Source organism: Chlorocebus sabaeus, chromosome 29 (assembly GCF_047675955.1).
Source record: "Chlorocebus sabaeus isolate Y175 chromosome 29, mChlSab1.0.hap1, whole genome shotgun sequence".
NCBI classification, from domain to species: domain Eukaryota; kingdom Metazoa; phylum Chordata; class Mammalia; order Primates; family Cercopithecidae; genus Chlorocebus; species Chlorocebus sabaeus.
In genome coordinates, this window is record NC_132932.1 from 21,995,391 (window position 1) to 22,017,273 (window position 21,883).

General features: G+C 43.8%; 1 protein-coding gene across 9 annotated transcripts in view; it reads right to left on the reverse strand.

Moving 5' to 3' along the window:
* Nucleotides 1-21,883, reverse strand: part of CPEB1 (cytoplasmic polyadenylation element binding protein 1) — a 101,011-nt gene that overhangs the window by 19,743 nt on the left and 59,385 nt on the right. For 6 of the 9 annotated variants that reach the window (XM_007990246.3, XM_037987781.2, XM_037987780.2 and 3 more), the window contains exon 3: nucleotides 7,852-8,040. In XM_007990246.3, the coding sequence (XP_007988437.3) occupies nucleotides 7,852-8,040 (189 nt within the window). Of the gene's footprint in view, nucleotides 1-7,851; nucleotides 8,044-8,409; nucleotides 8,585-21,883 lie in introns of those variants that run through there. The other 3 variants (XM_007990244.3, XM_073013080.1, XM_007990248.3) reach the window with 2 other exon arrangements.

Below are 21,883 nucleotides of genomic sequence, written 5' to 3' on the forward strand. Positions count from 1 at the left end.
ATTGACTAAAGTTAACTGTTTTGTTACGTACGAATGTATGTGAGATCATTGCTATTCTTTTTTTTTGAACAAGGGTCTCCCTCTGTAACCCAGGCTACAGCGCAGGTGCACAATTACAGCTCACTGCAGTCTCAACCTCCCATCTCAGCCTCCCAAGTAGCTAGCAGCATGCCACCATGTCTGGCTAATTTTTTTTTTTTTTTTTTTTGTAGAGGCAGGATCCCACTGTGTTTCCTAGGCTGGTCTTGAACTCCTGGGCTCAAACAATCCTCCTGCCTCAGCCTCCCAAAGTGCTCAGATCACAGGTGTGAGCCACCGTGCCTGGGCCAATTATCTCTCCTCTTAATGATTCAGAAAACAATTATGTATTGCTATATGGAGAGAGAATGTGCAAATGATAAAGCAAATGGGGTAAAATGAACACCAACAATAGGAGGTTCTGGATAAAAAGGAATACAAATATTCTTTGTATACTTTTATTTGTGTAACTTCTATAAATTTGAAATTATTTCCATTTTTTTTAAATGATAGGAAGGAACAGAAGTCAATTCCCATTTGGCTTTCTTTGCCTCTTTCAAGGTAACTTATCTAATCAGCAAAGGGAAATCAAGCACAAGTAATAGGAACGAGGATCCCAGAGGATAAGATAGTAATTGAATACTTTTGGAGTCTCTATTAGAAGAAATAATCTTCTTTTAAACATAGTTTTTAAAGTCTCAAAAAATGTGCACAGATATTTGCAGGCCCACATGTGTAAAAAGTTGTGCCTTCTCAACCAAGCATACCAAGACCCATCTTTACCACCCTACTCCAATAGCAATTAGCTCAACATCTGGCAAAAAGCAGGTGAAAGACTGCTGAATTCTACTGAAAGAGAGTACGTATTCCATACAGCCAGTATGCTCCCTGAGGCTCTACCCTTTTCTATCAAGGATATTCAATTTAAGGACACAATGTGTTTTTTTTGTTTTGTTTTGTTTTTTTGAGACAGTCTCACTCTGTTGCCCAGGCTGGAGTGCAGTGGTGTGATCTCAGCTCACTGCAAGCTCCGCCTCCCGGGTTCACGCCATTCTCCTGCCTCAGCTTCCCGAGCAGCTGGGAATACAGGCAACTGCCACCACACTCGGCTATTTTTTTTTTTTTTTTTGTATTTTTAGGAGAGACGGGGTTTCACCATGTTAGCCAGGATGGTCTCGATCTCCTGACCTTGTGAACTGCCCACCTCGGCCTCCCAAAGTGCTGGAATTACAGGTGTGAGCCACTGCACCCAGCCTAAGGACACAATGTTGACTTAGAGTGTAATACAGATTTAGGGGAATAAACTTTAACTCATCCCTACCCAGCCCATCACCAAAACAGAGGTTTAGAAAACCACAGTGACTCACCACATCACATCTGTGACAGTACTTCTTCCCTGAGTCTCAATTTCTTCTGAAGAAAGCTCCTGTGTTTGAGGGGCAGGGTGGAAAACACTCTGTCCTAATCAATCCTCCCCAGACTCTACTGGAATCTTTAGGGCCACTGCAATACACTCCTACATTCAAGTACAGGAGCAAGGAAGAGTGTCTCACTGAATTATATACCAACCACGTAGAAAAACAGGGAAAGGACTTGGATTCATGGCTCAGAAAGGGGCAATGCTCAGTTTCCTGCAAATATTCAATCAGAAGGGATATACTGTAAGTTTGACTAGAAGATACCGAGAAGACAAGAGGCCTAGAACTTGTCAGCTGGTTTGATATTTCCTTCAAGTCACAGAACAAGTGAATTTTGTGGAAACTGCCACCCATGGTCAGACGCCCTAGAGTGACCTGATTGTACCCCTACAGGGTCTGGCCAGGCAGTTATCTGAGTATCTACAGAAGGAAAGCAGCAAAGACAATGGAAGGAAAGCAGTAAAGACAAAGCGAAGTGGGGGGACCTCATTTCAAGAAAGAAAACCTGTCTTGCTCCCAGTTCATGAGACCATACTTGCCCTATGTAGGGCTGCTGAGTAAGCAGCACCGATTCCACCAGCTGGGAGTCAGAAGGAAAGGAGCAAAATAGCTAGCATTAGACTGTTCCCATTTATATTCAAAGCCACGAGCATACCTAACTGGAAAGGCATTCTCTTTAAGCCACACAAACAAATCCAGTGGAAATGACAGGTCCCTTATAAAGCAGGCCAGTGTCTCATCTCAAAGTCCACTCCCCATCCTGGGGCACACTTCGTAAGTCCAAATGTCAAGTATTAACCTAGATGGATTAGAGGACGAGGAGGGGTAAGACGTCCTAGAGTCAACCTCCAATAATGGCCAAGACCCTGACCTCTTTGCTCTGTTCTCTCCTGGCCTCCAGAACACAAGGGATCATGGAAAGTCTAAGATTTTATCAAGTGCCTCCAGCTCTGGTGTCCAAGTGTCCAGCAAATCCGTATCTTCTAGAAATGGGTAAGACATTGTGCTCTTCCTAGAACAGAGGTACCCATCCCCACGCACATGCTGGCAGGAAATCAGCTACAGACATCTCTCAGGGAAGTCACGGGGAGGAGAGGACCTGGCAGAGGGTTCCAGTTCATTAATGCTACCTCAGAGGGTATAAGAGACCAAATCAGCAGTAATATTTTTAGACTGATTGTTAACTTTCTCTACTTTCAACCTTCTATGCCAACTCCTGTCGGTTTTACAGCTGAGTCACTGTTCGAATTTTTGGAAGCCTTCCCCAAGAGTACAAAGGCACCTGGAGTGTGATGGCAGCATTAGCAATGGCAACAAGGGCCTGGCAGTGAATGCCTGCATTGTAAGACTGTCTGAGCTTTAGCTTAGCTGAAGGAGAGACTAGCCCCAAGACATGATAGTCAGATGCTTGTTATCTAATGGGAATAGTCTAATGGGGAAAAAAATCTAATGGGGAAAATCCAGACCCGGAGCTATTATTTCTAGCCTATGATATAAGGCCGTATACCTGGAACCCTTCTTCTCTATCACCATCCTTGGTTCTAGGTTGCTCGCTCAGGATCTCTCTGAAGGAATAGGAAGAGGGGAGAGTAGTATTCATTCCAGGTATGAAAACAGACCACTCTGCCTGTGACCCCAAATCTGCAACTCTATACCATATCTCTACAGTGGCAGTAATCAGTGTGGACTTCCCCCTCCGACTGTGGATCCCACAAGTTCAAGTTAGTGACAATCACAGCCTTTCTCCCCAGTATAACTCGCAATCTTGATCATCAGGCAAGTTCCATTACCTGCAGAAAAGACATATTCATGTCCCTTGTAAGGTCAGCACACATCCTGCCCCTCAACTTCTTTTTTAACCCACCTCAACTTCTTTCTCACCTAGGAGTCCTCCCCTGGCCACACTGCTTCCCAGGTTCTCTCTCCTCTGCACTGAAAGCTTTCCCAAATAGACTACTTGACTCCACAATAGAGCTCATCCTCCACTGTATGATGAAAACTTTGTACTACATCACCATCCCCTAGAAGCTACAGGGTCCAAGATACTGATCTTTGAAAAATTTGTCCATCCAACTATATCAACACAAGCGGGAGGCAGAAGAATGGGAGAGACCTTGTCTGAACTCTGCAGTGAAAAAACACCCAGGATTAAACACAGTGGCTCAGCACTCATCACTCATTCAAAAAATATATATTAGCCATTAGCCAAGCACTATTCTACTGCTGGGAATACAGTAGTGGAGAACTGGGAGTTGAGGAAGATTTACAAGACACCTTTGGTTGGACCGAGGAAGTCCATGTTCCACACAGGAGAAACCTAACCCTGTTCTGAAAGTCGCCTCAGAATGGTTGTTTGGAAGAAGCTTCAGATGAAAATTGCTGAAGACTCCCGGCTCATCTTAGGCTGATCTAGCCTGCAGATCAATGGGGAGCCTGCAAGTGACACAGCACAGGAAAACATTCCATTCACTGATTAGCAGTTAGGGTAGAAAACCAGAGCATGGGGCCAGGCACGGTGGCTCACACCTGTAATCTCAGCATTTTGGGAGGCCGAGGCGGGTGGATCACAAGGTCAGGAGTTCAAGACCCACCTGGCCAAGATGGTGAAACCCCATCTCTACTTAAAAAACAAACAAACAAACAAACAAAAATTAGCTGGGCATGGTGGCGGGCGCCTACAATCCCAGCTTCTTGGGAGGCTGAGGCAGAGAATTGCTTGAACCCAGGAGGCAGACGTTGCAGTGAGCTGAGATCGTGCCACTGCACTCCAGCTTGGGCGACAGAGTGAGACTCCATCTCAAAAAAAAAGAAAAGAAAAGAAAAGAAAACCAGAGTGTGAACAAGTTAGTCCTCAAGGGACTTCTAAAGGGGAGTGGGAGAAAACAGACATGCCTTTTGGCATCCTTAGACTGCACATCTGGTCTGCCCACTGGGCTTCTGTACAAGGCATCATCTGTACAATGATCATTAATCATTAAACATAATTAGAGTAATTGTTTCCAGGTCCCCCAAAGTAGTCTCAGTCACCTCACTCTTCTGCTGAATAACGTTGCACACAGAAGAGTCACAAGGGGGAAGGCAGGAAGACAAATCCAGCGGGTGGTACAGCTGATGAGCTGCAACTCAGGGATCAAGATGGGGCTGGAACTGTCTACCATATGCCCTCGCCTTCAGAGATCTCATCAAGGGCGCACATCACCTCTAGCTGAACAGCCCCTGTAGTAGTATATGGTTACTTTAAGTTTTCTCACCCAATATGTTAGGGTTCTGCTAATAGGACCACAGGTGTAACAGGAAGCATATGAGTTTTGTAAACAGAGACCTGGGTTAGAATTCTGAGTCTTCCAGTAGTTATGTCACTTTGGGCACTTTGTAACCTCTGTGAGCCTATTTGCTCATCTGTGCAAGCATTAAAATCATGTGATGTACTTAGCACCAAAAGTAGTCGATAAATGGTGGTTATTAGTCACTCCATCCCCCATTCCAGGATACTGAGGACAGCTTCCACAGCCCTTCTGTTCCATTACAGATCTTAAGACATTGCTAAGCAGGACAAGGGTAACCCTGGACATGAGAAAGGGTAGCACTGGGGTATGAGAAAAACGCACTATAACACTCATCTTGCCCCACAAGGCTTTCTTTCCATCAAGGGATGGTGCCTCAGGGTAGGCACAGTCTAGAAGAGAAAGACCCCACATCCAAGCCCATGCAGACCTTGCAGATACAATTCTCAAAAACAGACTCTATTCCAGGGTCTTCTTGCGGGACTCTGAGGCTAAGGAAATCTAGATAGCAAAGTACTCTGGCCCCTGGAGAATGGTATCCACCTACTAGCCTCAAGCTAAGAATCCAATGAAAGGTTGTTACAATGAAGAAAATCCTTAGGGGAAAAAATGAAAGCCCCTATCATAGTAGCTATCATGTAGCACTTGGTATACTTTTTCATTTCTTTTCCTTTTATAGCTATGGAGATTCTTAAAGGTAACAATTTTATCTTATTCAATGTTGTACTTCCAGTGCTGCACACAACAAATGCCCAATGTTTGCCAAACGAATTTAGCCAACAGCCCTACTATCTCCAACCTTGCTCATTACTTAAGAATGGTAGAAGACGGTCAGATGTGATGCCATAGCTGCCTTGGGCAATGTATCACCAAGCAGAGCTCAAGGAATAAGCTTGCATCTTTGTCTTTACAGAGAGACAACAGCGTAACAGGGTATCTGCAAGGATAACTCCAAAAATGCCCAGAGCTGTTGGAAGCCTCCTCCCTCACTGAAGCAACTGAGCTAGCTGGTTTTCAGACAGAAAGGCAGTGTAGGCACTGGAATGTGGGCTGCATGTTCCCGCATTGCTGGTGAGGGTGCACGATCTGGCACTGCAGCTGGCTGGTGGGAGGGCTGCATCCTACTCCAGGAGGTAGTACCCTCATGTGGGCTTTCCAAGAAGGCCCAGGGAAAGAAGAGCGATGGCTGTCACCACAGTTCCAAAACCAAAGGCAACATGACGATCAGGGATGGGTGTGTCCTCAACCCTCAGAAAGGAAAACATACCCACACTAACCTGCCTACACAGCCAGATCATACCGCTGGGGCAACTCTGGTTCTGGACCTTATGAATTCTGAGGCTCAGGCTGCAGTCCCTCCCTGGTCCACAAAATCATGTAATATTTATCACTAAAGTGTTTGGCATGGAAAGTGGAAAAGAAAAAACATTTATATTTCAGAGACAAACAGCTACAAGCACAGGCCTTTCAGGTGGTAGAGAAGCTGTGGATATTATAACTAGATCCAAGCTACTTTTAATAGCTGAATTTCACAGCAACTTTCAGACCAGGCTCTCCAAGCCCTAAGTTGGACACACCTGCATTTCTATGGGCCCAATGCTATAATGTATTTCAGAAAGAGCATTGCAGCTTAGAGAACCAGAGCCAAAGAAGGGCTATACTTCAACCTGATGCCAGTGAAAGACAGTGCCTTGTGGTCAAACACTGATCGCCCACAGACAGGTACCCATCTCCTGTGTGAGCTCTTCTATCTTTTGCTCAGATACTTCCTTGCCCAGGGGAACAGGGCAGTTACTGACCTTTCTGGAAAATCCTGAGTCAGTAGAAGGCCAGTACTTCAAGAAACCCTATCTTAACCCAGAGGTAGTTACTTAAGGTAAAGCTCTCCCCATCCACAACCACATAAAACAATTTCAATACCCCTTCCCTAAATGGGGTTTTACCAAAACAACTGGGCGTTAAAATGCCTAACAGACACAACAGGCCCAGGCTCTGCAAAGCACTCTAAAAAAAGACCTGCGCCAAACAGGGTGGAGGCCACAGAAATCAACAAGACAGTACCTTGCTGCCATGGCTGCCGGTTCCTGGACCAGGGAGGGAAGGGAAGGACAGCAGGCTTGGTGTTTCCCACTGTCAGCACCAACAGCAAATGGCTGCACCACCCCCCTTCCCCACCACTGCCCCTTACCACCTTTTCATTTTCCTAAAGTATCTGCTGCCAATACCTCTTTATTATAATTTACATAAAGCAAAATATGTAGGTTGTAAGTATACCTGTAGTGTTTAAGTTCACATTTCTTCCTGAATACTCCACAACTTGCATTTGGGCAACCCTCCTCCTTACACCACAAGAGGGAAATAAATGGGTAACAGAAGGTCTAAGCAGAAGCAGTTTAAGGGGGGCTGCCAAGAAGGCCCTTTCGTTTGACCCCATTGAATCCTACCAAGAAGACAAGGGATCCTAAAGGGGAGTGGCTCTTCTTTTATCCAGCTGGTCACTCTCAACACAAAGGGAAAAAAAAAAAAGGTTCTAGAGCTGGGAGTTACCCCACCCCATTTACCCTGCCTACACCTTTCCAGGATCAATGCTCTGAACCCTATGTTAAGTCAATTCCAAATATCCCAGCGCATTATCCAGCCTCATCTGAGATTAAAATCCTTCCCTTGCCATGATTCAGAGACCACTCACTCTTCATATAACTCCCTGGTTTTTAAAACCACTGAGTAATTTTGGTCATCCAGTAATCAACCCCTTAACTTCCCCTCCCCCACCTAAAAGTGTTTTGCTTCATCATCTCCAAGACAGGCCTGGACACCAGGGGGTTAGCTGGATCTTTTCTGCATAAGGCCATCACCTTGGGGACCCTCCTCAGGGCTACTCCAGGTGCAGACTAACAACTCCAGGGAATTTATCAGGGTAACTGGAAGAGCTATGCCTGCCTTTACGTGGAGCCATCTGTCCTGCCACACTCGCAGCTAGCATTTCCATCTCTTGCAAAACAGCTCCATGTTGTATGTGTGTATGGTAGGGAGTGATGCAAAGGGGAATAGAACAACTGTTGCTGTGGATAGCTTCACTCACCACCCCCATGCATCCCCTTACCCCAGCCAACTCATCCTCTGGCACTCACCCGAGTGTGTGCTGCTCTGGGCTGAGGAATCTGAGTCCTGGGTGCTCCAGGGTCGGTCCCAGCCTGTCAGACTGAGGGACTGCAGGCCAAGGCACAAGTCATTTGCATCTGGGAGGCCACGGGAAGATTCTTGCGCAGAGGTTGGAAAAAGCATCCTGCCTGTAACTGTTTCTTCAGAGTCCTGGAAGTCTGCTTTGGACAGGAGCACAGCAGAAATCTCAGAGTTAAGGGCTGTTTTCCCCAATATTATCAACAGTAAATGTTATTAATAATAGTTTCCCCAGCCTCACGGGCCAGACATCCAAGCTGGCTGGATGCTGCAGCCGCTGCCTCTGCACTTTTGGGGGCGTTGGGTCAAGAGCGGTTGCCATACAGGCCCCCTCCCCTCACACACACACCCCTATCCCGTCTGCATTACAGACTGGGCCAGCATGTGATCAGGCTGCTGATGCTTCCCGCTGCCAGTGACATCAGCCGGCTGAGCCGTGCAATAGAGAGCGGCATCATCCCTCACAGAACGGGGGAGGAGCAGGAGGGGACGACAGGGAGGAGACTTGCCTCCCAGGGAAAGACAGCACAACAGCTACTTGGAATAGTCCCGGTGCAGTGCCGGTAAGTCTGGGTTGCAAGGCAGCGACCTTCGGTCTCCAGCAATGGTGGCCAAGCAGCCCTCAGGAACGACTGAAGTCCTCTCCGCCGACAGCAGAGCCAAAGCAGCCGAATGCCTGCTTGTGTGGCTCTGCCCTCCTGCCCCTCCCTTTCCCTCCCTCTGCTCTCCACCCCCAAACCCAAAAACACTCTAGTCCTGGACTCTCTCCAGCTGCTGGCTCAAGCCCTGGCTTTGCAGCCCAATGCAAAGCTTCACAGTCCTGCTAGCAAAAATCTGTGCTCCAAGAGGCCCCTGAGCAGCACCCTGACACAGCAGTGTTTACCACTGAGGAACAAGATAACCTTCAGAAAAACACTGTACACTTGGACTCTGGGGAACAACACCTGGTGTTCCAGGCTTGTCTAGAGCAGCTTATCACAGAGAAAGGGGGTAAGCTTTGGCAGAATGGGGGAGAGTCACTGGGCTGTTCCAGGTACATCTTGTAGGACATGGCCCACAACCCACATGCCAGAGTGAGACCTGCCCTGACTAGGATAATCCCTGTGCCAAGACTCCCTCATCCCAACAAGATGGGTATTAGTCATGAGCAGATACTGTGGCCCAGCTCCTCCCCTCCCCTCTTGCAACTGTAGGTACAGCTGAGGAAACACTCTCAAAGCAGCATCTGACAAACCAAGAGAAACAGTCTCTGAAGTATTGTTAATTAGAAACACCAAACTCTGAAACTTAGTCACCTAGCTCTGTCAATATTGCTTCTCTTGCCCTTCCAGGAGCCCTGAGAATGATACAGGGCAGCTGTGAGGGCCACTGATGCCTCCAATGCCCAGGCCCTCTCTCAGAGGTGTTGCACAAGACCAATGCTTTAGTTCTGTGGCCACTCACAGCTCCAGCAACAAAGTCTAAGAATATTCAGCTTCTGGAGCTTCCGCCATTTCCCCTTTGCCATCTCCTCCCACATTGGTCCTTTTCTAACATGTGCCCTGGGTCACTGGGCTTATTCTTCATAAAGGAGGATAGGGCAACAGGCCCAGACTCACCAGGCAGGCTGCTCACACCTGGACTCAGCTGGTAGCACTCCACCTGCTTGTTCTCTGCTGTTGCAAGGAGAAGCAAGCAGATACAGGAAGCATGCCCACCTGGGACCTCCCATGGCAGGGTCGAGAAAATAATGCTGCCATAGGAATAGCTGTTCAGAACTTCCTGCAGTACACCCTGTGTCCACAGGCACTCAGGCATAGCCTAGAAGGGAAAATTATCAGTCTCCTTCCTTTGGAGATTTCTTTTTTTAAAGCTTTGCTGCTGTGTCATCCATCCACATTATTCCTGCTGGCTGTAGATATTCTGCTTGCCCCCTATCTGCGTTTGTCAAAGCCTTGTTCATCACTGCAAAGGCCTACCAAGAATCACCCATACTGGTGCTGCCCCTACCCCCTGACTACTCTTCTCCTGCTTCTCTGTGTTCACCCTTTCCTCAAGCTAAGGATATATTTTAGACTTCACCCACACATATTAGTTACCAAAGCAGAATGCTTCCTTTAAAAACATCCATATTTAAGTATCTATTCCCCCCTAAACCAAGTATCTATATAATCCCCTCATACCTCAATCTGAGGGCATCTATGTCTAGAAGCAGCCATTCTCCAACCGTTAAAATCAGGGTAACTGTGCATATGATTACCCCCATCCCTCACGAGGAGAGAATCAACTCAATATACAGTGGTCTACATATATTGAGTAGCAATATACAGTATGGCAGACCAGCAATATGAGCATCACCAGGAGCTTGTTATAAATACTCTCGGGCCCCACCCAAGACTGACAGAATTGAGATCTGCATTTTAACAAGATCCCCAGTTAACATATATGTATGCAAAAAAAGTTGGAGCAGTCAGGTGTGGTGGCTTATGCCTATAATCCCAGAACTTTGGGAAGATCGCTTGAGCCCAGGAGTTCAAGGCAGCAGTGAGAGCCATGATTGCACCACAGTACTCCAGCCTGGGCAACAAAGCAGTCCCCATCTCAAAAGTTTGAACGGTACTGATATATACAACTAACGCAGTCCTCCCACCCCAAGCTGAAAGAACGCAGGCCTGAGCAACAGGTCTGTTAAACCTATTGAGGACCAAATGGCTACATGAATCCAAGAGCCTGGAGTTTTATACACAGTATAACTCCACCCTCACCCCCACAACCCCCACCACAGACCTCACCTTCCTCCTTATCTAGACATTCCTCAATCTGTTGTTTCTTCCAGATAAAGGTTTTCCCCATCATTGTAGGATTCCTTCACTAGATCCAACTCAATGGAGGCCACACCTGTTAAAATCATTAGTGTGGCAGGCTGGAAAAATCAACAGCTTTAGACGACTGACACACCTTGCTCTGCTCACCAGGTCTGCCACTGTGTCTTTCTGAGCATTGTTTCTTCTTTAGAGACGCAACACTAGCCACCTTTTAGGTGTTTTGTGAGGATTAAAGAAAATATCTGAGGCCAGGTGTGGTGGCTCATGTCTGTAATACCAGCAATTTGGGAGGCCAAGGCAGGCAGATCACTTGAGGTCAAGAGTTGAAGACCAGTCTGGCCAACATGGTGAAACTGTCTCTACTAAAAATACAAAAAACACTAGCCAGGCACAGTGGCACACGCTGGCAGTCCCAGCTACTTGGGAGGCTGAGGCAGAAGAATTGCTTGGGCCCGGGACGGGGAAAGGTTGCAATGAGCCGAGATTGTGCCACTGCACTCCAGCCTGAGCAACAGAGCTAGACTTGGTCTCAAAAAAAAAAAAAAAGAAAAAAAAAATCATAAACCATGTTCATGTACTGGAAGACTCAACAGTGCTAAAAAGTGATACCCGCAAAATTAATATACAGAGGTTCCTCAACTACAGTGGGGTTATGGTCTGATAAACCCATTGTAAATTGAAAATATTATAAATTGAAAATGCATTTAAATACATCTAATTTACTGCACATTATAGCTTAGCCTAGCCTACCTTAACCGTGCTCAGAAAACTGACACTAGCCTACAGTAGGGCAAAATAATTTAACACAAAACCTGTATTATAATGAAGTGATGAACACCTCATGTAATTTATTGAATACCGTAATGAAAATAAAAACAGAAAGGTCGTATGGATACTCAAAGTACAGTTTCAACTGAATGTGTTGATACGCATTCACACCATCATCATGTCAAAAAACCTAAGTTGAACCATCCTAAGTCTGGGACCATATGCATATCGGTGTAATCCCAATATACCAGACTTACAGCAATTCATTGGGGAAAAGCTTTTTTTTTTTTTTTTTTTGAGACGGAGTCTCGCTGTGTCGCCCAGGCTGGAGTGCAGTGGCGCAATCTCGGCTCACTGCAAGCTCCGCCTCCCGGGTTCACGCCATTCTCCTACCTCAGCCTCCCCAGTAGCTGGGACTACAGGCGCCCGCCACTGCGCCCGGCTAATTTTTTTCTATTTTTTAGTAGAGACGGGGTTTCACCATGGTCTCGATCTCCTGACCTTGTGATCCGCCCGCCTCGGCCTCCCAAAGTGCTGGGATTACAGGCGTGAGCCACCGCGCCCGGCCTGGGGAAAAGCTTTTTAACAAATGGTGCTGAAACACCATATGGGGAGGAGGGAATAAACTCTGACCTATCCACTAACTTAATTTAGTAGATATCAGAGACATAAAAATGAAAACTAAATATAAACTATAAAGCTTCTCTAAGAACCTATCTTTATGACTTGGTAGGGGAGAGGGAGTGCATAGAAACAATGATTTCTTTATGTAGAGTACAGAAAGCAATGATCATGGAGAAAGTTGATAAGCTGACCTTACCACAATAAAAAACTTCTGCTCATCAAGATACCATTAAGAAAATAAGCCACAAACTATGAGAAAATATCCACAACCATATCTGACAAATCAGTAAAAGAAATCTTAAAAGTAACAAAATCTCAATTCTTGAAAGTCACAAAATCTGAAAAGCACTTCATAAGGATTATATAAATGGCCAATAAGAACTTCAAAAAGTGCTCAACATCATTAGTCCAAGAAATCCAAGTTAAAACCACAGTGAGACACTACTGCACACCTACTAGATGGCTAAAATTAAAGACTGTACCACATCTTGCCAACATTTGATGTTGTCAAAGCTTCATTACCATAAATGGTACATCCACCTGGTACTTATGAAAACACTTATATATTTTCTTCCTTTTCAATGGGAGAAAAGGTACATCCACTTTGAAAAATGGTCTGCCCATTTCTTACACAACTAAACACATATTATCCTACGATCCAGAAATTCTACTCCTAGGAATTCAACTAAGAGGAGTAAAAGTGTATGTCTAATAAAACACCTGTGCAAGAATAGTAATAGCAACTTTATTCATAATCACCCAAACCTGGATTCAGTCCATGTGAGAATCAACAGAACAAAATGTAGTACATGCATATACCATACCATTACTCAGCAATAAAAAGGAATAATACAGGCAACAAGATAATTGTGGTGAGTGAAAAATGCCGTAAATTACATATGTATATAATTCCACTTATTTGAATTTTTAGAACAGACAAAACTAATAAATGGTGAAAAAAATCAGGTGGTTGCCTCTGGCAGAAAGCAAGAGGGTAGATTAGGAAGGGGTACAAGGGAAGTAGCTGAGGTGATGCTAACAGTGTATCTATTTTGATGAGAGTGGGGATACATCAGTCAGAATGGATCTAATGACACATTTAGAATTTGTGCACTTCACTGCATATAAAGTTTACCTCAAAAAAGTTATAAACAAATATAGTATTGAATACTAGTTAATGATATGCATGCTGAAGGATTTTGGGGTAAACTGTACCAATGTCTACAATTTACTTTGAAACAAATCGTAAAAATAAGATGTAATGGTTAAGTGGTTAGGGGGCTAAATAAACGAAAAGATATGTGATAAGGCAAATATGACAAAATGTTCATTGTTCAATCTAGGTGGCATTACAGGTGTTCACTTTATAATTCTTTTACTTTTTCTGTATGCTTGAAAATGTTAATAAAATGTTGAGAAAAAAATAAAGTCAGACTTTTTCTGGAAAAAAAAAGTCTGACTGAACTAATTGGTCTGACAATAAGAACTGATTCCAGGCTGGGTGTGGTGGCTCATACCTGTAGTCCCAGCACTTTGTGAGGCCAATGCAGGTGGACAGCTTGAGCCAATGAGTTTGAGACCAGCAGGGGCAACATGGCAAAACCCCATCTCTCATAAAAATACAAAAAATTAGCCGGGCATGGTGGTGTGCACCTGTAGTCACAGCTAATAGGGTGGCTGAGGTGGGAGGATCACTTAAGCCTAGGAGGCGGAGGATGCACTGAGCTGAGATCATGCTACTGCACTCTAGCCTGGGTGACAGAGTGAGACCCTGTCTCCAAAAACAGAACTGACTCCATTAAATGAGGTATTATAGTAGACATTTTTTTCTATAAAGTTAAATCTATAGGTCCATGGTTTTGACAAAATATACTTAAAGCAAATGGTAAGATAAAATCATTTTTAAATAGCATGTTGGGTTGGCCAGGTGCTGGCTCAAGCCTGTAATCCCAGCACTTTGGGAAGCCGAGACGGGTGGATCACGAGGTCAGGAGATCAAGTCCATCCTGGCTAACACGGTGAAACCCCGTCTCTACTAAAAAATACAAAAAACTAGCCGGGTGAGGTGGCGGGCGCCTGTAGTCCCAGCTACTCGGGAGGCTGAGGCAGGAGAATGGCGGGAACCCGGGAGGCGGAGCTTGCAGTGAGCTGAGATCTGGCCACTGCGTTCTAGCCCAGGCGACAGAGCGAGACTCCGTCTCAAAAAAAAAAAAAAAATAGCATGTTGGCAAAGGTGTGCTTTGTTTTGCTTTTGCAGCTGAGGCTATAGGCACACCACTATGTCCAAGTATTTTCATTGTTTTGTACAGGCACCGGGTCTCACTATGTTGCCCAGGTTGGTCTCGAACTCCTGGGCTCAAGGGATCCTCCCACATCAGCCTCTCAAAGTGCTGGGATTACAGGCGTGAACCACTGTGCCTGACTGCAAAGGTATATTTTTAACTTAAAATTTTTTTTTTAATTTCCTACAAATGTTGCACAAAAACTATTTTAAGTCTTCTCAATCTTTTACGTAGACTGAGTTAAGATGTGTCTAAGTGAAAGACAGACATAGTAATAATCTCATATCTGCTTTTTAAAAATTTTTTAAGATGGATTTTTAGAAACAGAATCTTGCTCTGTCAGGCTGGAATGCAGTGGCATAAACACAATTCACTGCAGACTAGACTTCCAGGCTTCAGTGATTCTCCTACCTCAGCCTCCCAAGTAGCTGGGACTACAGGTGCATGCCACCATACCCAGCTAGTTTTTTGGGGGGGTATATTTTTGTAAAGACAAGGTCTTGCTATGTTGCCCAAGCTATTCTCAGGCTCTTGAGCTCAAGTGATCTGCCTGCTTCAGCCTCCCAAAGTGCTGGGATTACAGGCGTGAGCCACTGCATTCAGCCTCATCTGAAAAATATAGCACTGATAAAGCTATATTGATAAAGCATTCTTGGTATAGTTAGGAAACTGAGTAATTCCACGTCTGGTATGACTAGGTAAAAAATCTTTTCACAAATTAGCTGGTTTTCAGGTCTTTCTTTTCAACAAATATGAAGGAGGAATGAATGCAACTTAGCCAGTAGCTGACTAAAAATAATAAATGACTAATTCTTTGCATATAACTAAGAGATCAAAGAATTGTATTAACTAGTTCATTCCCCATCTACTTATTTTATGTGAACAAGTTTACTCAGGGCACAAACCTATGGAAACAAAATGTATATATATAGTGTTGAAAATCCCAAGTTGGCCGGGCACAGTGGCTCACACTTGTAATCCCAGAACTTTGGGAAGCCGAGGCAGGTGGATCAGTGGAGGTCAGGAGCTCGAGACCAGACATGGCGAAACCCCATCTCAACTAAAAAATACAAAAATTAACCGGGTGTAGTGGCGTGCACCTGTAATCCCAGCTACTCAGGAGGCTGAGGCAGGAGAATCACTTGAACCCGAGAGGTGGAGGTTGCAGTGAGCCAAGATCATGCCACTGCACTCCAGCCTGGGCAACAGACTCAGTCTCAAAAAAAAACAAAAACAAAAACAAAAAAAACAACAAAAAAAAAACCACCCAGGTCATTCCAGCAATAAGTCAGTCATCCAAATTTACATGTTTTTTGTTTTGTTTTTTGAGAGACAGTCTCACTCTGTCATCCTGAGTGTAATGGCAAAATCTTGGCTTACTACAACCTCCACCTCCCAGGCTCAGAAAATTCTCCTGCCGCAGCCTCCTGAGTAGCTGGGATAATACACATGCACCACTACACCCAGCTAATTTTTGAACTTTTAGTAGAGACAGGGTTTCACCATGTTGGCTAGGCTGGTCTTGAACTCCTGACCTCAGGTGATGCATCCCCCTCAGCCTCCCAAAGTGCAGGATTACAGGCATGAACCACTGTGCCCAGCCTTAAAATTACATGAGATTTTAAAAGACCTCAATTTATGTCATTAAAAACTATTTCCAGGCTAGGTGTGGTGGCTCACATCTGTAATCCCAACACTTTAGGGGGCTAAAGCAGGAAGATCACTTGAGCCCAGGAGTTCAAGACCAGCCTGGGCCACACAGGAAGACCCCGTTTCTACAAAAAGACAAAGAGCTGGACATGGTGGCATGTGTCTGTGGTCCCAGGTACTGAGGAGGTTGAGGCTACGATGAGCCGTGATTGCGCCACTGCACTCAGGCTTAGGCGACAGGTACCCTGTCTCAAAAACAAAAAAAAAAAACAAGCATTTCCAATAAACAATTATTAAAGAATACAATTTTATCAAGGTTTATAACATTTATATTATCTTAACTGCACTACTGATCGTCATTATTGTCTTTGAGACACAGGAAATAATTTAAAATTTCAATTTATGTACTTTTGTTGTTAGAGAAGTATGACGTGATCAACAAAAGACAAGCACAAAATATTACGTTAGGATAAAACTCAGCAGGAGAAGTGGACTACAAATACTAGTAGAAAAGAAATAATGGGCTAGGCGTGGTGGCTCACGCCTGTAATCCCAGCACTTTGGGAGGCTGAGGTGGGCGGATCATGAGGTCAAGAGATCGAGACCATCCTGGCCAACATGGTGAAACCCCTTCGGTACTAAAAACACTAAAAATTAGCTGGACGTGGTGGTGCGCACCTGTAGTCCCAGTCGCTCGAGAGGCTGAGGCAGGAGAATCGCTTGAACCCAGAAGGCAGAGGTTGCAGTGAGCTGAGATCACGCCACTGCACTCCAGCCTGGCAACAGGGCAAGATTCTCCCTCAAAAAAAAAAAAAAAAAAAAAAAAAAAAGGAGGAGGAAGAGGAAAAAAAAAAAGAAATAATGAAGTAATGAAGTTTCCCCGTTAAAGAACTGGTTTACATATTTTAAAATAGATAATAGGTATCAAACCTCTCTACTATTATAAATCTACAGTTTTCACTTACAATAAAAATGTAGATACCAAGTTAAATACATAAGGGGTACCCTGTACTAAAAATTTTATTGTGGTAAAATATACATGAAGTTTACCACTCTAACCATTTCTGAGCATACAATTCAGAGGCATTAGTACATTCATACTTTTGTGCAAACATCACCACTATTCACCTCTAGAGTTTTTTTACCCTAAGCTAAAACTTTGTACCATTAGACACTAATTCCCCAACTGCCCTCTCCTCTTGGCTCCTGGTTAGCATTATTTTACCTTTTCTCTATGGATTTGACTATTGTAGGGACCTCGTAAGTGGAATTATACAATATTTTTCCTTTGTATCAGGCTTATTTTACTTAGCATAACGTCTTCAAGGTTCCTCCATGTTATAGTACATCCCCAACTTTTTTTTAACTTTTTAAATTTTTTTTTTTTTGAGACAGGGTATCCTTCTGTCACCCAGGTTGGGACGCTGTGGCGCAATAACGGCTCACTACAACCTCAGCCTCCCAGGATCAAGCAATCGTCCCACCTCAGCTTCTCAAGTAGCTGGGACCACAGATGCATGTTACCAGCCTGGCTAAATTTTTAGAGATAGAGGTCTCCCTGTGTTGCCCAGGCTGTTGAACTTCCGGGCTCAAGCGATCCACCCGCCTAGGCCTCCCAAAGTGCTGGAATTACAGGCATGAGCCACTGCCCGGCATGCATGCATTGATTCATTCACTGATAGGATTTTGCTATGTTGCCCAGGCTGTCCCCAAATCCCTGGGCTCAAATGATCCTTCCTTGCCTCACCCTCTCGAGTAGCTGGAACTACAGGTGTGCACCACTGTGCCAGGTTTCCTTTTTAAAGCTAATTTTGCATTGTACACATTTTATTCATCCATCCAATTCATCCACTGATAGACAGTTGGGCTGTTTCCCATTTCTACCTTTTGACTATTGTGAATAGTACTGTTACGAACACTAGCATACAAATATGTGTTCAGGTCCTTGCTTTCAATTATTTTTTGTGTATACCTAGAAGGGGAATTGCTGGATCATATGGTAATTCTATGTTTAATTTTTTTTGAAGCACCATACTCTTTTTCCCCAGCAGCAGTACCATTTTACATTTCTACCAGCAATGCACAAATGTTCTGATTTCTCCATATCCTTGCCGACAATTTCTATTTTGTTTTAATAATGGCCATCCTAACAGGTGTAAACTGGTATCTCATTGTAGTGTACATTTTTTTTAAAATTAGGCTGTACAAAAACGAAGATTGCTGTTGCCTAATTCATGAATCCCGAATGTTTTTAAAAATCTCCCCCACACCAGGTTTTTGTTGAATTGCTTTTGTTGAATTGCCATCCAAGTGGTCCTAAAGGCAATGGCATCTTCTAGCAGGATTCCACCTCACTAGTTACAGTGATGGTCCCATAGGTAAGTATCTGACTCAAGCTGGGCAAGAATTACCCATCCCCATGACCACAGAGACCAGTCCAGGTATGGGTATGACTTAAGCCAAGCTAGCTGGGTATCTTTCCTTGAGATTTTTCTAACTGTATATAGTGGAAGAAGAACTATTTCCTGATTGTCCATGATGCCAAAGGATGTGAACATACACCCTTTCTCATAACTGGCAACTCTGCAAAAGGAGATAATGAAACTCACACTGGGAAATGAGCAGAGGAAAGACAGAAATAGGCAAAATTGGAGGCCACAGATTCAGTATCCCTAGCTTTCCAGTAATTCTTTCCTACCCTGTGAGCTTTGTATCAACAGCCTTCCAACATACCCCACATTTTACTAAAGTAGTTCTAATTGCGTGTTTGACTGCTTACAAATGAGAGTGTTCTGTGTAATTCAGGCCCTTTAGCAAGGATACAGCAAACAAGTAACTACTGCATGCAGGATAAAAATCTCTGGGACAAAAGCCCTTAATATCCTGGCACCAGCTGAGAAAGTCAGCCACAAAAGAAAGCAGGAAAGAAGCTTGAAGACCAGACCACCTTGTCAAATTCCTCACCACCACCCATCTTTTTTTTTAGAAGAAAGCACACGAGGCTCAGAGATGGCCATAAGCCACAAAGTTACTAAAAGGCAGAGGTGAGATCCAAATCTCAATTTGTTGGTCTCAAATACAGGGACTAACTGCTCCCCCGACCCCTCTCCCATGATGGGACACGTTCTAGACCCAGGTCTACACTCATACATAATAACCCTACTCAGACCTGTTTTATCAGTAAGTTAGCAAAGGATCCCTTTTCTGCACTCAGGTCCCCATGCTGTGTACCAAACCCATCCCATCATACTAGAAGTTTAATTCTTTTTTTTTTTTTTTTTGAGACGGAGTCTCCCTCTGTCGCCCAGGCTGGAGTGCAGTCGTGCGATCCCCACTCACTGCAAGCTCTGCCTCCCGGGTTTACGCCATTCTCCTGCCTCAGTCTCCTGAGTAGCTGGGACTGCAGACGCCCGCCACCATGCCTGGCTACTTTTTTGTATTTTTAGTAGAGACTGGGTTTCACCGTGTTAGCCAGGATGGTCTCGATCTCCTGACCTCATGATCTGCCTGCCTCAGCCCCCCAAAGTGCTGCAGGAGTTCAATTCTTAACACTAACTCCCTCACCCTCCCCACTACTCGCTCCACAATCTGCTACTTATTCAGCAGAAAGTCAATTTCACATTCTGGTGTTTCTAAGATTTTGCTGCCATGTGCATATATTACTTTCAAAGGTGATAATTTTACTTCTTACCCATGGAGAGCAAAAAAGACAACTGCTGATTTAAGGCTAGCATCATCCAATCTATTGCTTATGGTATGGGAGAGTTCTGAAGCAGACCATCCTGAAGACTATGGTTCAGAGTCCTTGAATATAACATACCATCTAGGTTGTAGGTAAAAACTAGTTTTAGTAAAACTAGTATAACTAAAACACAATGAAACGTGTTTCACTACCTGACACTATGCTGTTCAAATTTGGGGTCTGCAGAAGTTCCTTAAACATCACATCAAATTGGAGACCCTTTACAGTGCCAACTACAAATGCATCTATAGAATATAAAAGCCAGTTATTTAAAACAGGAGGGCAGGGTATTTCCATATAGAGAGTAAACTGGTACAACATTGTGGAGAGTAATCTGACAAAAACATGGAAAGCTTCAAAAAGATATTTATTATTTGATAAAGAAATACTACTTTTAGAAATTCATCCTATGTCCAAATAATCACAGATGCAGGCAAATGCTTTAACTTCAGGTACTTCTTATTAGTGTATAAAATAGGCACCTATTTAAACAAACTCCAAAATACGAAGACTGAAAGCCAGAGGTTCTTAACCTTTTTTGTATCATGAACCATTTGGCAGTCTGCTAAAACCTATGGAAACCTAAGAAAAATGTTTCTAAATATACAAAATAGTAATAATATTGAAATAGTAAATAAATGTCAAATATGTACAAGATGTGTACAATAAAGGCATCAATATGAATTGTCTGATCATCCTATTGATACCAAATTATTAGGTCCTGCTAATATTGTGACTTGTTGCCTAAACTTACAGTTAAAAGAAATGCGGCCGGGCACGGTGGCTCACGCCTGTAATCTCAGAATTTTGGGAGGCCAAGGCGGGCAAATCACGAGGTCAGGAGATGGAGAACATCCTGGCTAACATGGTGAAACCCAGTCTCTACTAAAAATACAAAAAATTAGCCGGGCACGGTGGCGGGCGCTTGTAGTACCAGCTACTCAGGAGGCTGAGGCAGAAGAATGGCATGAACCTGGCAGGCAGAGCTTGCAGTGAGTGGAGATCACACCACTGCACTCCAGCCTGGGCGACAGAATGAGACTCCATCACCAAAAAAAAAAAAAAAAAAAAAAAAAAAAAGCTACGTTTCAGTTAAACATCACTGAATATAAAGATACAAGTTTTTACCTGTCTAAATTATTGGACCCCCTGAATTCTATCCATGTAACCAGGTTAAGAATCCCATAACACAGGCCGGGTGCAGTGGCTCATACCTTTAATCCCAGCACTTTGGGAGGCAAAGGTGGGTGGATCACGTGAGGTCAGGAGTTCAAGACCTGCCTGGCCAACATGGTGAAATCCCATCTCTACTAAAAATACAAAAATTAGCCAGGCGTGGTAGTGGGCACCTGTAATCTCAGCTACTCTGGAGGCTGAGGCAGGAGAATCACTTGAACCTGGGAGGCAGAGGTAACAGTGAGCCAAGATCACGCCACTGCACTCCAGTCTAGGCAAAACAGAGCAAGACTCCATAAAAAAAAAAAAAAAAATCCCATAATGCATCTATCTACACAATAAAATGCTACGTAGCCTTGAAAAGAGATATAAAAAATAAACACAGAAAGATAAAAGATAAAGAGGCAAACAGTGTGTTCAAAAGAGTTAATATACACGTTTGGAAAAAAAAAAAAAAAAAAAAACTGGAGAGATACACCAAAATTTTAACAATAGTTATTTCTGGGTAGTAAGATGACGTGATTTTTTTTTTCCTAATTTGTCTAGGTAGTAAGATGACGTGATTTTTTTTTTCCCTAATTTGTCTGTTTTCTTTTTTTTTTTTTTTTTTTTTTTTTACAGTGAACATACTGCAACAAGAAAAAAAATGCAAGCTATTAAACTGGGTAAGGTGACTTAACATCCCCTAAATAAACTTGAGTTGTTTTTGCAGATAAAAGCCCATATTAGATTTCAAATCTGACATCAGGAGTTCAATGACAAAATGAAATTAGGATCATAAATTTAAATAAGCCACAAAACATTAAAAACAAGAGGGACTTTGGAGGCCATTTAGTGGAAGTCTTTTATTTCACAGTAGAAAGACCCTCCGCCCAGTACTAATTCTAGAAGCCTTAAGTGCTGATCTCTGCATAGTTTACCCCCATAAATGTACTAA